Source organism: Nyctereutes procyonoides, unplaced genomic scaffold (assembly GCF_905146905.1).
Source record: "Nyctereutes procyonoides isolate TBG_1078 unplaced genomic scaffold, NYPRO_anot_genome, whole genome shotgun sequence".
Taxonomy (NCBI): Eukaryota; Metazoa; Chordata; class Mammalia; order Carnivora; family Canidae; genus Nyctereutes; species Nyctereutes procyonoides.
In genome coordinates, this window is record NW_026575042.1 from 8,441,869 (window position 1) to 8,457,173 (window position 15,305).

General features: G+C 51.0%; 1 protein-coding gene across 1 annotated transcript in view; it reads left to right on the forward strand.

Annotated features, from left to right (window-relative positions):
* SLC22A14 (solute carrier family 22 member 14) overlaps window positions 1-14,809 on the forward strand; it is a 28,978-nt gene extending 14,169 nt beyond the window's left edge. The window contains exons 2-12 of the mRNA XM_055321644.1: window positions 3,238-3,753; window positions 4,462-4,565; window positions 4,778-4,932; window positions 5,940-6,108; window positions 10,520-10,640; window positions 10,886-10,983; window positions 11,239-11,453; window positions 12,867-12,882; window positions 12,938-13,078; window positions 13,667-13,870; window positions 14,546-14,809. Of these exons, the coding sequence (XP_055177619.1) occupies window positions 3,238-3,753; window positions 4,462-4,565; window positions 4,778-4,932; window positions 5,940-6,108; window positions 10,520-10,640; window positions 10,886-10,983; window positions 11,239-11,453; window positions 12,867-12,882; window positions 12,938-13,078; window positions 13,667-13,870; window positions 14,546-14,729 (1,923 nt within the window). The 3' untranslated portion in view covers window positions 14,730-14,809. The remainder of the gene's footprint in view (window positions 1-3,237; window positions 3,754-4,461; window positions 4,566-4,777; window positions 4,933-5,939; window positions 6,109-10,519; window positions 10,641-10,885; window positions 10,984-11,238; window positions 11,454-12,866; window positions 12,883-12,937; window positions 13,079-13,666; window positions 13,871-14,545) is intronic.
* Window positions 14,810-15,305: the final 496 nt, after the last annotated feature.

Sequence of the window (15,305 nt, forward strand, 5' to 3'; positions counted from 1 at the left end):
TGTTAATTGTGTTATTCAAATAATTTTATCTTTGCTAAGTTTTTGTATATTTGACCTCTTGGAAAAGATGCACTAAAATTTCTCATTATGAAATTGGAGCTGTCAATTTCTATTAGTTGTACCCATTATTGTTTTATATATTTGAATACATTTGTTTTAGCTTCATATATATTTAAAATTAACATTTTTAGTGTCTGAATTTTTATCTTTTTTTATAAAGATTTTATTTATTTATTTATTTATTTATTTATTTATTTATTGAGAGAAAGCAAGAAAGGGAGAGAACAAGTGAGGCGAGGGACAGAGGGAGAAGCAGACTCCTTGCTAAACAGGGAGCCCAATGGGGACCTCCATCCCAGGACCTTGGGACCATGACCTGAGGTGAAGGCGGATGCTTAACTGACTGAGCCACCCAGGTGCTTGAACTTTTATCTTTAAATAATGAATCTCTTTATTCTGAATGATACTTTATCTTTTTATTTTGTCTAGTAGTAATATGGCTAAAATCAGCTTTCCTCTGATGAGTGTTTGCCTAATAGAACTTTTTTTTAAGATTTTATTTATTCAATTGAGAGAGAGACAGAGATCATGAGCAGGGGGAGGGGCAGAGGGACAAAGGGTCAAGCAGACTCCCTTCGGAGCAAGTAGCCCAATGTGGAACTGGATCCCAGGACCCTAGGATCATGACCTGAGTCAAGGGCAGCTGCTTAACCGACTGAGCAACCCAGGTGCCCCTGTATATGAATTTAACTTTTAAAAGGCTTAATACGTGGGGCACCTGGATGGCTTAGTTGGTTAAGTGTGCAACTCATGGTTTCAGCTCAAATCATAATCTCAGTATTATGAGATGGAGCCCCACATCATGCTCTGCACTCAGTGGGGAGCATGCTTGAGATTCTCCCTCTACGTCTACCCCTCCTCCTGCTCTCTAAATCAATCAATCATTAAAAGGCTCAATCCAACCATCTCTTTTTACTAGTGATAATCAGTATACTGTGTCTCATTTCTCCAATCTCAATTATTGTCATCTGCTTTTTTCTGTTTCTTCTCATTTTTTCTCTTAGCTTCTTTTGGATTGAGGGTTTGTATTTGTTTTTACCTTCAGTCTATGTTTTCTCACTACTATTCTCTAGTAGTAGAGAATGGAACTGGACAACTGGAATGGTTGTCCTTAAAATGTTATCATGCAAGTGTACCTTCTCTGTCATACACCCCAAATAATAAAAAGAAAGTGTTCTTTTTTTAAGACTTTATTTATTTAACAGAGAAAGAGAGAGCACAAGCAGGGGGAGAAGCAGGCAGAGGGAGAGGGGGAAGCAGGCTCCCTGCTGGTCAGAGTGCCTGATGTGGGTCTCAATCTCAGGACCCTGGGATCTCGATCTGAGCTCTAGGCAGACGCTTTACTGACTGCGCCACCCAGGTGTCCCAATAGAAGGGTTTCTGAGCAACACTTTGGCTTAGATTGTCCCCCTCCTGACAGATATTATTGTTGCCCATCATTTTATCTTTATTATTTTCCACAAAGGACAGGATTTTTATTATTTAATACAATCAATAGTTGAGTTTATTTACATGTTTACCATTTTTGATTGCTCATTATTGCATCTGAGGCTGTCCTCCTGAGATACTTTTCCTCCTTCTTATTCTTTAGAAACTCCATTTAATCAGATCTCTTACATGAATGCTCCCTAATTTTTGACTAGCTATAACTGTCTTTATTTTACCCTAGTTCTCGACAGATAATTTTGCTGAGTCAACAATTCTAGATTGGCTATTATTGTCTTTTTTCTAAAGACTTTCACTCTTTCTGATTTCCTTGTTGCTTCTCAACTTCTGTTTCTTTACAGAAGACTGTGAACACCACTTGTTTGTCAGTGATCTGTCTTCTAGATGTTTTTGAAGATCTTTGTCCCTGATGTGCTGCAGCTTTATTATAATGTGTGTGGCCATGGGTTTCTTTTTTATTGATACTGCTTGGGATATGCTGCTTCCTGAGTCTGTGGATTCATGTTTTCCAAGTTTTAGAAAATGCTTTGTTTTTATCCCTTTAAATCTTGCTTCTCCATTTCTCCATTTCTCTTCCAGTTGGAGGATGCATGGTACACCTTATATCTCCAGAGTCTCTGCCTCTTTCACATTCCTGCTATGTGTTCCAGTTTGGTAATTCTCTGTGTCAAATCTGATTAATATTTTTTTCCTTTTAGTGTTTCCATTTTTAAAAATACGTACTTGTTTATTATAGAGAGAGGGAGAGAACAGGGGCGAGGGGGAGAGAGAGTTCCAAGCAGACTCCACACTAAGCACAGAGCCCGGCAAAAGGCTCAATCTCATAACCCTGAGATCATGACCTGAGCTAAAACCAAGAGTCAGTCACTCAACTGAATGAGCCACCTAGGTTCCCCAATGTTTCCATTTCTTCTAGAAGTTCAGTGTCTTCCCTCTAAAAATGTCTTTTTTGCCTATTCCTGTTGTGAGTTCATCTTGTAATTACAACTTTGATGTCTTTGAGACGATTATATGATAGTGGTTCTATACTCTGTATCTGACAGTTCCAACATCTGCAGTCAGGAGCTGTCTTTGTTTCTATTGACTCAGAATGGATTGCCTTCTTAGGACTTTCAGAACCTTTCATTTTAAACTCTTTGCTTGACCTGCTTCATATCCTTACAGCCAGTATCGCTTTCTTCCTCCCCTCCTCCCCCTTACCTGCCTTTCCAGTTAGGCTCTGTGTTGCTCTACACCCCTCTACCATTTTGGTGCTCCAGGCCTGGTTCCCCACATCTGTGGTCACCCACCCATCTTGGCCTCAGTTTTCTGGCTACTCCTGATCCAGATATTTGGTGGTGGTGGTGGTGGGGTGTTTGTTTTCTTGGAGAAATTTTCCCTGGAGATTCTCTCTTACCTTTTGCAAGACTGGCAGTGCCTGCTTGTCTGTGTAACCAGATTTTCAGTTGTGGGGAAGCTGTGGGAGACAAAGCTCCTCAGAACTTATTCATGACAACGGAAACATAGCATTTTCTAAAACATTTAAAAAATCTTAAGTGCCCCAAAAATTAGGGATGGGTGGGGCCCATGGGGAACAGATTATGTTAACTAAGAAACTTCATAAACAAAGGAGAGAACCACAGAGAACATCAAGGCAAGAATCCAAACTTCTGACTAGTGGCTGCCATGCCCATCTCTGACGTCTGGGAAGTGGTGTCAGCAGAGTCTGAGCTGTGTCGTTTCTTTCAATAGTTGGCGACAGAAAACAACTGCAAGGTAAAGCAAAGACACCACCATCCTTCCGAGACCTCGAACCAGCTTGAGATACCAGAACACATCCATTCCCCATCTCTGGAGATGCTGTTACGCAGACTGAGGGCAATGGAAGCTCAGCAGGATGACAAGTTTGCCAGTATCCTGGATGTGGTGGGGGAGTTTGGCACATTCCAGCGGAGGCTGGTGGTCCTCACCTTCATCCCCAACATCCTGCTGGCCTTCTTCATGTTTGCTGACATCTTCATGTTCACAGCCCAGAAGCCTTATTGCAATACCAGCTGGATACTGGCAATCAACCCCAACCTGTCAGAGGCTGAGCAGTTGAATCTGACCCTGCCCCGAGAACCCAATGGCAGTTTCCAGACATGTCTCATGTACTTGCCCGTGGCCTGGGATCTGGATTCTATTATCCAATTTGGCCTCAACTACACAGTGTCATGCCAAGATGGGTGGATCTATCCTGAGACCAAGAAGCGATCACTCGTCAATGAGGTATGCATTCTCCTGAGTTGTTTATAGCTACCCCACAGCCCAGAGATGTGCCCTCACCGAACAGGTGGCAATACTGAGGCTCCGGGAGGGGAACAATTGTTCAAGGTGACCTTGCAGAGGCAGACCCAGGGCAGAAACTGTCTAGGCCTGGCCTCCCCTGTCTTAGCCAGGAAGCTAGAATAGATTTGGGTGTAGAGGCAAAGGCTCTACCATCTGTCCAGGGAATTGCTCTGTAGTTGTGGCTTTGCCCTCTGAACTCTCACAAGATAGAAAATAGGGAAAGAAGCGTCTTGGATCAGGTACCTCTTACAGGGGTAAGTTCTCAACTAGAACTGTAACCTGGCCCTTCACAGCACAGACCTGCCCAATTTGAATCTCTAGGCTGGGGCCCAACATCCGTATTTGGGAAAGGGTCTTCAGTGATTCCAGCCTGTGCTCAGTTATATCTCCACCTATTCCCTATTTTGGCCTGTGCCTCTGGTCCCTTCTCTCCAGGCCTCATTCCCAGGGTCTGCCAGATGCAGGATGGGTTGCAGAGGTCACAGCTGAGGCATTTTGCACGGCAGTTTGCTTCCTATTTCCTGCCCCAGGCCCTTTCTGCCTAAAGGTCCAGCCTAAGGGGGTGGGGCAGGGGTGTAGGCTCCGTCTCTGGACCCAGAGGCTGACCCTGGGTGGAGGCCTGTAGCCAATCCCGCGTAAAACCCCCAGTTTGACTTGGTGTGTGGCAAGGAGTCGAACATGGAAGGCGTGCAGACCATGTTCCTGGCGGGCCTCCTAATAGGGTCTCTCATCTTTGGGTTCCTAAGTGACAAGTAAGTGTCCCGGAGTTCCCTCTAGTCCCTGGAAGCCCCTGGCTCCTCCTCGCGGGCCTTCAGAGCTAGAGTCTTAAGCTGGGGGGGGGGGGGGTGGCGCAGGCAGCGGCCCTATGGAGGCCTCCAGACGGCCCAGGACCGCCCCAGGACTGGGCTGGGCAGCCACTGCGGTCGGTGGGCGCCCTTGGCGCAGCCTCACTTGGACCCCACAGGCTGGGCCGCTACCCCACCATCCTGATGTCGCTGCTGGGGCTGATCATCTTCGGCTTCGGCGCAGCCTTTGTCAACACCTTTCACCAGTACCTGTTCTTCCGCTTCGTCGTGTCCCAGGCTCTGGTGTGCTACGCCATCAGCAGCGTGTGCTTGGGTGAGGCCGCGGGCGCGCGGGCACAGGGGTCGGGCAGGGGGCGCGGACCCACGGGGAGCCCCCTGGACTAGTAGAGTTGCAGCCGCATCTGAAGCCGGGCGCGGAGGGAGGAGCCTCCGCTCCCAGGGCCCTGGAGATGCTGGAGAATCTGCTCAGACTGCCCTTCTCCCCTCATCTTCCATCCTAGCCCCCTTGTACTCTACACATTCTCCTCTTGAGGACCCCCCACCCCCGTTCCCCCACATGGCTTATATGCATTGAGCCCTTCAGAAGGCCTGGCTGCTCTTAAATATATATATATATACACACACACACACACTGTCTCATTTCCTTGTGACAGCACTGTCTTCGGGAGGTACTCTTCTATTGTCCCTTTAGCAGAGAAGGATACTTGAGCCTCACGAAGTTTAACCACTTTGCTCGGGGCCACACAACAGTTACAGGGAAGAGCTGGGATTTCATCCCAGGCCTGTGGGATGCGAAAGCCCTAAGTGCCCATGCACTCATTCAGCTTTCAGCCTCTGCGGCCTGGTGAGCTTTGAGTTCCCTGGCAAGAGACTTCTTGTTGGAGCTTGTCGGAGGGAACTGGCTTCTCCAGTGGAGCCCTAGGCCTAGGTAGCCAAAGCACTGAGGCACTGAATACACAGACAGGGGCCCAGACTGCCTGCCTCCCCATGTGTTAAGGCACATGTGAGGAGTTGTGCCCAAAAATGGGCCATCTCTGCAAGAGAGACCCATGGTCAGGCGGGAGGTGTTGAGAGGGAGCAGACATGTGGAGAAGGGACTGGAGGCTATACATATGATTGGGAGATCGGGCAATGGGCCTCAGGCATATCTTGGGGTTCCAGAGGCACTCTGCTTGACTTAGAAGTCAACCTAGGGCAAAAGCACCTTCACCCAGGCTGAACTGTCCTAAGCTGGGGTGGGGCATCTCAGAAGGCTGGGTGGCAGGGTAGCCCCAGGGATCCTAAGCTGACCATGATTTTGTCCTCTTGGCCTCTGCACAGCCACCGAGTGGCTCGTAGGTCAGCACCGGGCCCACGCCATCATCCTGGAACACTGCTTTTTCTCTATGGGAGTCATGTTCCTGACGGGACTTGCCTACATCCTTCCCCACTGGCGGTTACTGTTTCTGGTGGGTGGGGCACCCGTGTTCCCCCTCATCTCCTACATCTGGTGAGCAAACAGGGTGTGTGCAGTGATGAGTCTGATGGGCTGGATGCTGAGGAGTCTGGAGGGTCCTGGAAGGGGTGGAGTGGGTGGAATTTTCGCTTGGAGAAAGTGCATGCGGATGAAATGAGAAAGAGCCCAGGGCAGAGCCTCTGGAACCGTAGCATTAATCCCCATCAGAGGAGACACTTGAAGAGATGTCAGAGAAGTAGTCAGAAAAGTCAGAAGGCAAGGTGTTGAAAGGTAGAGTCAGGGCTGAAGGCAAGAAAGGTGATGCTGGGGAAGAGTCAACTGGCCTTGTTGACCTTGAGGTGGCTGCAGTGGAGTCCAGGGGAGTGAGGAAAGAGGAGAGGCTGAAAATGGAGCCTTCTAGAAGATGACTCTTTCACCATGCTGAGCTGAGGTGGGCAAGGGGAAGTAATAACGTGATTGGGCAGCAAAGGCAGTCAGGGAAAGCTGTGTGGTGTTCTGAATTGGGGGTAGGGTCACAGACAGGAACCTGAGACCCCAAAGCTAGGAAAAGACAGGTGATGGGAGAGAGGGAAGAGAAGGTAGTGAGAAGAAGAGACAGAAATCACCACGTTAAGGGGCAGGCAGTTCTGTGTGGAGAAGGGATCAGGTTTCACCTTGACATCACATTTAATCTTTACAACCCTGAGAGAAGGATGTGATTCTCATGTCATGGGGGCTGAAGGGGTGAGGATGAGGGGAGAACTGAAACTTTAGAAGACCAAAATAACTTGCCCAAGGCCACACAGCTACAGAGTGGCAGACCTAGGATTTGGCTCAGCCTCTGTGGCTCCAGAGCCTCTGAAATTTCCCCACTGAGCCTCCATACACAACATGGATTGTAAGAGGTGGGGTTACCCTTTAAGAAGTGAGGGCACATAGGTGGCTTGGAGACTTTCCAAATTCCAAAGCTGGGGACCACCTTGACGGTCGTCGACATTCCCAAGTGTGTACCGGGGGCTCCCTGATGCCAGGTGGCATGACTCTGCCATGTAGCTAGGAAATGGCATTTCATGGCTTAACCTTAAAAAGTTTTTAAAAGCAATAGATGCATGTGGTTAAAGTAAGGAATAGCAAAAGGTCTGTGGTGAAAAACAAGTCAACAATTTCAGCTCCCCTCAGCCCCCAGTTCCTTCCCTAAAAGCCATCACTCTGTGGACTCTTAGCTCTTTCTTCTGGTAGATGCCTACATAGTTCTATATTCTGTGAGTAGACGGCTCATTGAATGGGGCACATTTTTCTGCAGACGTGTCCTGTCAGATGTTCCTTCCCTGACACTTGTCAATATCTTGGGCAGGTTCCATCTCTTTACAGTCATTCTTCTTTTCCCCCAAAAGATTGTATTTATTTCTTTATTTGAGAGAGAGAGAGAGAGAGAGAGAGAGAGAGAGAGAGCAAACAAGTGGGAGGTGGGGGAGAGAGAGAATCTCAAGCAGACTGTGTGCTGAGCTCGATGCGGGGTTTGATCCCAGGACCCCAAGATCATGACCTGACCTGAAATCAAGAGTCAGATGTTTAACTGACTGAGCCACCCAGGCACCCCTCTTTATAGCCATTCTTAATTGAAAGAGAAGTCTCATTTTTGTAATTCAGACTCACTTTCAGGGATTAAAAAATCCAATCCAGTCCAATTTTAAACTTGATCTTACATCCAGTTCACAGCTTCTCCCTGGTGGCTAACTGGGTCGGGCTGGTGTTCTGATCTTTGCCCTTCCTCCTCTGTCTACCTGCTCTGATCTTCCAGGTCCTAGGAGGAGGTAGGGCATCAGAGAAAAGAGACAAGTGTGCAACAGGCGCTGTCATGGGTGGTTGGTGTCTTCTGTAGGATCCTCTGGGGCCCATGTGTGGGTCTTCAGGGGTCCACCTGGTGTTTTCTAATGCTCCAGGCTGTCTCCAGCAGTTTACCCCATAGCCTCTCTCTGCAGAGGTCTCCTTGCCCTAGCATGTGGGGTGACTTCAAGATAGTAGGGTCCACTTGGCCAAAAAGACTCTCATCATCCCCGTCCCCCAGGCTGCCATTGTGGTGGCTCCCACCAACTTACTGCCTGGTCATACATAGGGGAGAGAGGTCCCCCCATCTCTGGGTTTGCATAGGTCCTCCAACTTGAGGGGATTTGAGTTAACTCTCCCCGTAGATGACTGTCTGGAGTACAGGGCAACCCCCTTGTTTCTGAATCAGTAAGCTCCAGGCAGAATGGGAGGGCAGACTCTCTGTCTCAAAGACCCTCTCCTTAATCAGGTTTGAATAGATGAGAGCAACCTGGGGAGGAGAAGACAGTCTCACTACCACAAAATTGAAATTTCTAGCCTCTCTGGATGGTTGCAGGAGGTGGCCGCTGAGATGTTTTTTGTTTTGTTTTGTTTTGTTTGGCTTTTGGTTTTTAGTGGGTCCTATCCTGAATGTGGTAACAACCCTCTTTAGAATGTGAGGTTACCAGTCATTGCTACTAGCCTTGGGACATCAGCTGAAATTCCGAGACAAAATTTCCGTGTCCTGTTCACTTACACTGCTTTTCCTCATTCTCTGATTTTATTATTTTCTCAAAAGCATTTGAAATTCTAGTATAGAAGTTCAATAAAATTGCAAAAAAACATTCTCAAATATTTTGGCTACAAGTTAGAGTTTTGTGGGTTTTTTTTTTTTTCCCTATTGTTCCCTACATTACTTGTGTCCTCTGGGGTAAATTTTTTTTTTCCTGCTTGATTACTTTGGCCCCTTTTTCACTAGGAGGGTTTGGTTTGTTTGTTTGCTTGCTTTATTTTGTTTTCCACTATTGGGTGATGTTTTTTTGGTCATCCTTCATCTCTAAGAGCATCCCTTCATCCCTAAGTCACTAAGACACTAGTGGGAAACTGAACAGAAGCTGACTGCCTGGTAATCCTGTAGGGCAATGAATCTCAGATTTCTTTGAGCAGCAGAATCAGTCACATGGGGGCTGGTGAAAACACCAATGACTAGGCCCTGCGCTCAGAGATTCTCAATCAGCAGGACAGGGAGTGGAGCCGAATCTGTATTTCTAACAAGCTCCCAGGTGATGCTGATGCTGCTGATCCGATGACCACTTTGTGAACCACTACTATCAGGTGACCAGATGGCAGGTAGCCTTTTCATTGAGGGATCCTCAAGTCAGGGAGCTGCCTGGCTCAGGTTGTTTTGTTCCTAAGTGGGGCTGGGAGGGGGGACTCTTGTCATCATCATGGGGACTTCCACTTGGCTCCCCTGGTTTGTCCTCGACCTCCCCTAGGCTCTGGGAGCAAACTACAGAGGGAACTGGAGTCCCGTATCTGAGGACTGGGGTGTTACATGCCATGCCTTGCCGTGTGGCCACCAGCCTGCCTCCATCTTCTGCTGGGCTGTGTGTATTTTTGTTAAATCTTTCTTCCACTGCTCTCTTTTTTGATCTCCTTTCTCTTTCCTCTAGTTTAGAGTGGGCATGTGCTCAATATCTTATCTTTTTGAAAAAGCCCCAGTTGGGTGGCTTTCTTTAGGAGAGTTCCCCAGCCTTACCATGGAGAAGGATGGCAGGGAGTCTGCTTCCCCCCCCCCCGCATCCCCCCATCCCCCTGCCGTGAAGGGCAGGAGCAGAGACAGGCAGAGAAAATGAAGTTGCCTCTCATGTCAGGGGCACACGTTTACAAGGCTGGCCATGGACTTTAGGCCGGGCCTGGATTGGGCAGGGGGTGGGTGTGCAAGAAGTCAGCAGGGGACAGTGGCATAGTTTATAAAGAGTGCCTGATCAGGGCACTGGGGTCTGTACCAGCTCTGCCTCTGTGATCTTGGGCAAGCCCTGACCCCCTGAGTCTGGGAATAAAATGGGGATAATCATACTAGGTCCAGGGTTGGGCAGGGATTAAACCTGATGATTCATAAGTAAGGGCACCAGGCACAATCCCTGGCTGTAATAAGCTCTTTAAGTGTTCACCTGTGTGGATTCTGACAGCCAGGAAGAATCGAGAAGAACTGAGGGACCAGAGTTACTCCAAGGCCAAAGCCAGTGGCAATGTGGCTGGGGAGGAGGGGGACAGAGGGGACTGCTGTCCACCGGGCAGGGGGTCAGCCCTGCGGTCCTGCTGGTCTCCAGGCTGTTAGGACACAGAGAGGAAACAGGAGCAGTGCCAACCCTGAGAATGGGGCTCTTAGAGAGCGTGTGGATATGGGGGGTGGTGCCCTCCGAGTGCCCTGAGATGACAAGGCAGAGAGCGCCAAGAGGGAGTGGGAAGCAGCTGCAGGCCAGGGGCAGCCAGGCCAGTGGAGACCCTGGGCGGCCCGGAGTGGCTGCTGCCAGGCAGGGGCAGGGGCGCCTTGCACGTACCAGTCACTGTCAAGGCCTCCCACCTCCCCGTCTGGTCGTGCTGGAGACCTCTGGGGCATCTTAGGAGGATGAGTAAGAGCGGGTGGGTCGTGCAGGATGCTGCCCGAGTCCCCGCGGTGGCTGATGCTGAAAGGCAAGCTGGAGGCGGCCAAGCGGGTGCTGTGCTATGCGGCCAATGTGAACGAGAAGACCATTCCCTTAAGTCTGCTGGACAAGGTAAGAGGCCTCGGTCCTGCACTGGAGCTCGTCCTTTCTGGTGGGAACTCTGCCTAGAGGGTGTCCCCAGGCCACTGCTTGAGGAGAATGGTGACAGCAAAACCTGACCCTGCCAGGGGCCAAGCTGGCACTGCAGGGGTGGGGTGGGGAGTGGGGGAGGGGCGGCCGGGCCTTGAGGTCCTGTGGGGGCAGCAAGCAAGCTGGGGTTGTGGTCTTGCCTCTGGCTGGTCCTGCTCGTCCTGTAGCTGCAGCTGCCCGGAAAGAAGGTGACTAAGGCCTCTGTCCTGGACTTCTATAACAACAGGCACCTCCGCAAGGTGACCTTGGTGATGGGCTGTGTGTGGTAAGTACCTGGGATTGGCCGGCTGGGACTGCAAACAGAGCATGGAGAGCTCTGCTGAGGGGAGAGGCAAGGCCCGAGGACACTGGCTGGAGTACAGGCCCAGAGCTCTGGGCTTATTTCCGTCTCCTGTTCCCACACTGCTCCTCTTGTTTCTGCTTCTGTCTTTATTCCTGGCCTGTCTGATTTCTCTCTCTCTCTCTCTCTCTCTCTCTCTCTCTCTCTCTCTCTGAGTGTCTCTCTCCTGCTCTATTTCAGGTTTACTGTTGGTTACAGCTATTTTACAATGAGCCTCAAGTTGAAGGATTTTGGTGTGAACATCAACCTCACACAAGTGGTTCCTGGCCTCATGGAGGTGCCCGCCCGGCTGTGTTGCATCTTTCTCCTTGAGCAGATTGGGAGGAAATGGAGCTTGATCGTGACTCTCTTCCAAGGCTCCCTTATGTGCTTGCTTATCCTCATCCTCCCCCCAGGTACGGCTCACCCTCCTCTCGGCAACCCCCAGCCTTCCTGCTTCCTTAGACCCCTTCCTCCTGCCCTGTCCTACCAACGTACGCCCTAGGAGTCTGCCTCCTGCACCCCCAGCCCTACTGCCCTCCCGAGCTGGTGTCAGACACTGGAGCACTGCCCTGCCCAAGGGGGAATCCCAAGACTGGGCTCTGGAAGCTCTCAGAAACCTGGAAGAGGAGGGGGTGCTATCCAGAAGGATTAATCCTTGGGTGGCCTTCTTCCAGCCCACGTCAGATCTGATGGTTGAATGTGAGCGGATGCCCACAGATAGTCCTTCAACTGGTATCCTAGGCCCTGCCTCTCATCTGTGGCCTCTGATTGGGAGATGCCTGTTACCTGGAATGTCACCAGGAAAAAATAACTTGCCCACTGAAGACTGAGTGTAACGGGGGCTAAGCTCTCAGGGACATTCTTGCATGGAGGCCTGTCCTTCCCAGGAGGGCACAGTACCCATCAGCTCAGAACCAGACAGGGAAACGGGGAGGGGGGAGAGGAGGGGGTGTGCAGGCACAGCAATATTTTCAAAATTCAAAAGAGTCCTAGAACAATGACTATGCCCCAGGTCACAGGGCAGGCTGAGGATACAGACATTAAGATGTCAGTGCTCGCTCAGAATTGCTAACCACAGGAGCCCCCTCAGCAGCTGGGGCCAGGCTGGGGAAGCTGTGTACAGGGTCTGCTTCCAGGGGAGCCCTCCTGTTCTCTGAGGGCTGGAATTATGTGTATCTTGCCTGGGACCCTTCCTCTCCCAGATGCTGGCAGTGTGGACTGGCTAAAACAAAATGGGGAAACAAATGCATTCTTGAATGCCTGTTGCTTGGTAGTTTTTGTAAAAAGTGGGCCTATACTGAGTCAAACAGAAATGTTTAAATCTCTCAAAAGTGTGAGAAAAGCTAAGAATAGAACCCCCAATAAGTACAACTAGATCTGGGGTTTCATCCCAGAGCCAAGAAAAGCTGGGGCCAGAGTGGGGCAGGGGCAGGGGACAGCAGAGGCTCATCAGGGAACAGCTACAAGCTTCCAGCTCTGAGTCAGGGAGCAGGGGTTCCTGCTCCGGGCTTCACTAAGTCTGAGGAATGGGCTTTCCTGGATCTTTTCTTTCCTCAATGTGCGTGTCTGGCTGCCCAATGTTGGGAATCCTGGCTCTTGGGACCCTCCGGCCCCCTGTGCACACTTACTTCCCTGCTTCCGTCCCCCTTGCAGAGGATAAGAGGGACAGTGGAGGGCCGTGAGCAGACCATGGGGTAGGGGAAGACAGGAATGAGCCTGGAGGCAGAGGCAAGGGGGCTGAGGGGCCATGGGGTTAGCAACTCTCCCAATGCAGATGTACTAACTTCTGGCCTGGCTGGGCCTGAGTCTGCCGACCAGCCGACCAGGTGGTGAGGGAGGACGGTTCTGATGCCTTCCGGGAGAGATGGAGGGAGAGCAGATGGGTCCCCCACCACAGACTCAGGTGGGCTGCGCATTATCTGGCCATAGAGCTGAAATCCATGATGGTCTTGATGATTGTGCTTGGAGAGTTCAGCCTGGCGGCCTCGGCCTCAGTGTTCTTCATCTACACCGCAGAGCTCCTGCCCACCGTCCTCAGGTAGGCGGGCTGGCAGGCAGGGGTGTGGGGGCGGGGTGGGGGTGCGGCGGGGGCGCAGCCTGGGAACCAGATGCACACAGCACTCAGAGTGGCCATGCGCCTGGTGATGGGCACGTGCAGAGTGGTTTCCCTGGATCAGCCCATTAACCCTCACAAAAGTGCCCCCAAATGCTGTCATTAGCCCTATTTCTGACAGCAGAGTCAAGTGGAGGCCAGACAGCAAAGGGCAGGACCCAGAGGTCTCATCGCAGTCTCTGCCTTGCACTGCGGGCCTGAGTGTGTCTGTGCTACTCTGAGGCTCCAGCTGCAGCTTCGGGAGGGGCTGGGGTTGGGGTTGGGGGGTGGCGGGAGGAGCGCCTGGTCAGGGTGGCTCCCGCTTCCCCTGCTCCTGATCCATGAAGTAGGCCCCTGAAGAAATGACTGCCTGCTCTGAATCAGGGGAGAGCCAAATGCTCCACCAGCGCTTGGTGAGTCGGGACAGGCTGGAGACTGGAGACGTGAGGTTTGGGGAGCTGCTGCTTCCACCCTACCTCCTCCAGCCTCTGGGCCCAGGAGGCCTCCTAGATGAACTCTCACCTCCCCTTCCAGGGCAACAGGTCTGGGGCTGGTATCTCTGGCCTGGGCAGCTGGAGCCATCTCATCCCTGGTGGTCATCCAACAGAAACTCACCTTCCTACCCATCTTTCTCTGCTGCATCTCAGCCTTTCTGGCCTTGTTTCTCTGCTTCCTGCTGCCAGAAACGAAAGATCAGCCTCTCTCTGATACCCTGGAGCACTACTCCCTGCAGATGAGGTAGGTTTGTGAGGCCCTTGCCACTGAGAGTAGGTCAGGCACTGTCCATCCCTGCCCATTTGCCAGATGGGCCTGTGACATGAGGGCTGCCTACAGCTGTCTCCCCGGCTCTCTTGGATGTTGCCACACATCTCCTATGTGCAGCCTGCCATCTGCCAGCTTCTGTCCTCTTGGCTGTCCTGACCAGTCTGGGCTGGGTTTTCTCCTTTAACCCCCTCTGGCCACCTGTCTGGACTGGGTTCTGCCCCTGGAGATACCCTGGGCTCTCCTGCCCAGAGCACACGGCCTGGCTGGGAACAGCTCTCTGAGTACCTGTCCTGTCCTACCTGAACTCTCAGCTTCTCAAGGAGGACTCGGACTGGAATTCAGGACTCTGTTGTGGAGCTTTTGACGGGATTAAGCCCACAGAAAGAGCTTGGTGCAAAGTCTGGCACATGAAAAGTGCTCAGCAAATGTGAAAGAATAACCCCCAAAGATGCAGAAGCATGAAGGGTCTGGGTGCAGTTGGGAATTTAGAACAGGCCCAGTCCTGGAGGTGAGGGTCCTTCGTGAGTGCATGACAAAGCTTGGCTGGGGACTGTCAGGCAAGGAAAAGCCTCACTCTGGAATGCAGTTACTGCTTTCGTTAGCTCCTAAAGATGCAGCTCTTGACTTGTTCTCAAATGGCTTCTTCAGGAACCTGGCTGAGGAACTGTTCACCAAGGAAGTAGTAGTTGATGATGGGACTGTCGAAGTGACAAAGAACACCATTCTCAATTCCATGATCCAGAAATCGGACTTCGACATCCTCTCCAACGTGTCTTTGCAGGATGCGTCTTTGCAGGGCAGAGGAGAGGAAACAGACCTGCTAAATAACTGAGGGCCTGGCCCCCAGATGATCTGAGTTGGAGCTGAGTGGCTGGGTATGGGGCTGTGGACTCCACGCCACGAATTTCAGGCCCAATCCAGCTGAGGGGCAGGTCAGTCCTGCTCCAAAGCCAGCCCTTGAGATCCAAAAATGGCCCCTCATGGGTGACCTAGTGTGTGATTCATTCCAATAAAGGTGCCATGTTGGACTTGAGATGGCTAGGTCAAAATTCACTGTGTCTGGAGAGCCCAGAAACCCAGGCCTGGAGGAGGGTGGGTCGAACAGTCTCCCTAGAGTCCTTCCTATCCTTAGCTGACCTTGGGCATGGTGAGGAGCTCTCTGGTAAGAAGGGGGAGCGGTGGTTGTGTCTGTAAGGGCTGGGAGAGGGCAAGGGCAGGACTGGGCCCACACCACCCACGTCCTCTGCCCAGGCGTCCGCTACTGTGGTGGGCTTCCAGCTCATGTGCAGGCTGACAAAGACTTAGCCCCATCATATGCACCTGTCAAGGATGGAATGTAAAGGAATATTGATCATTTTTCCCAATTGTATCATTGCACAAAGCTTTCTCATTCAGTTTTCTCTTTGCC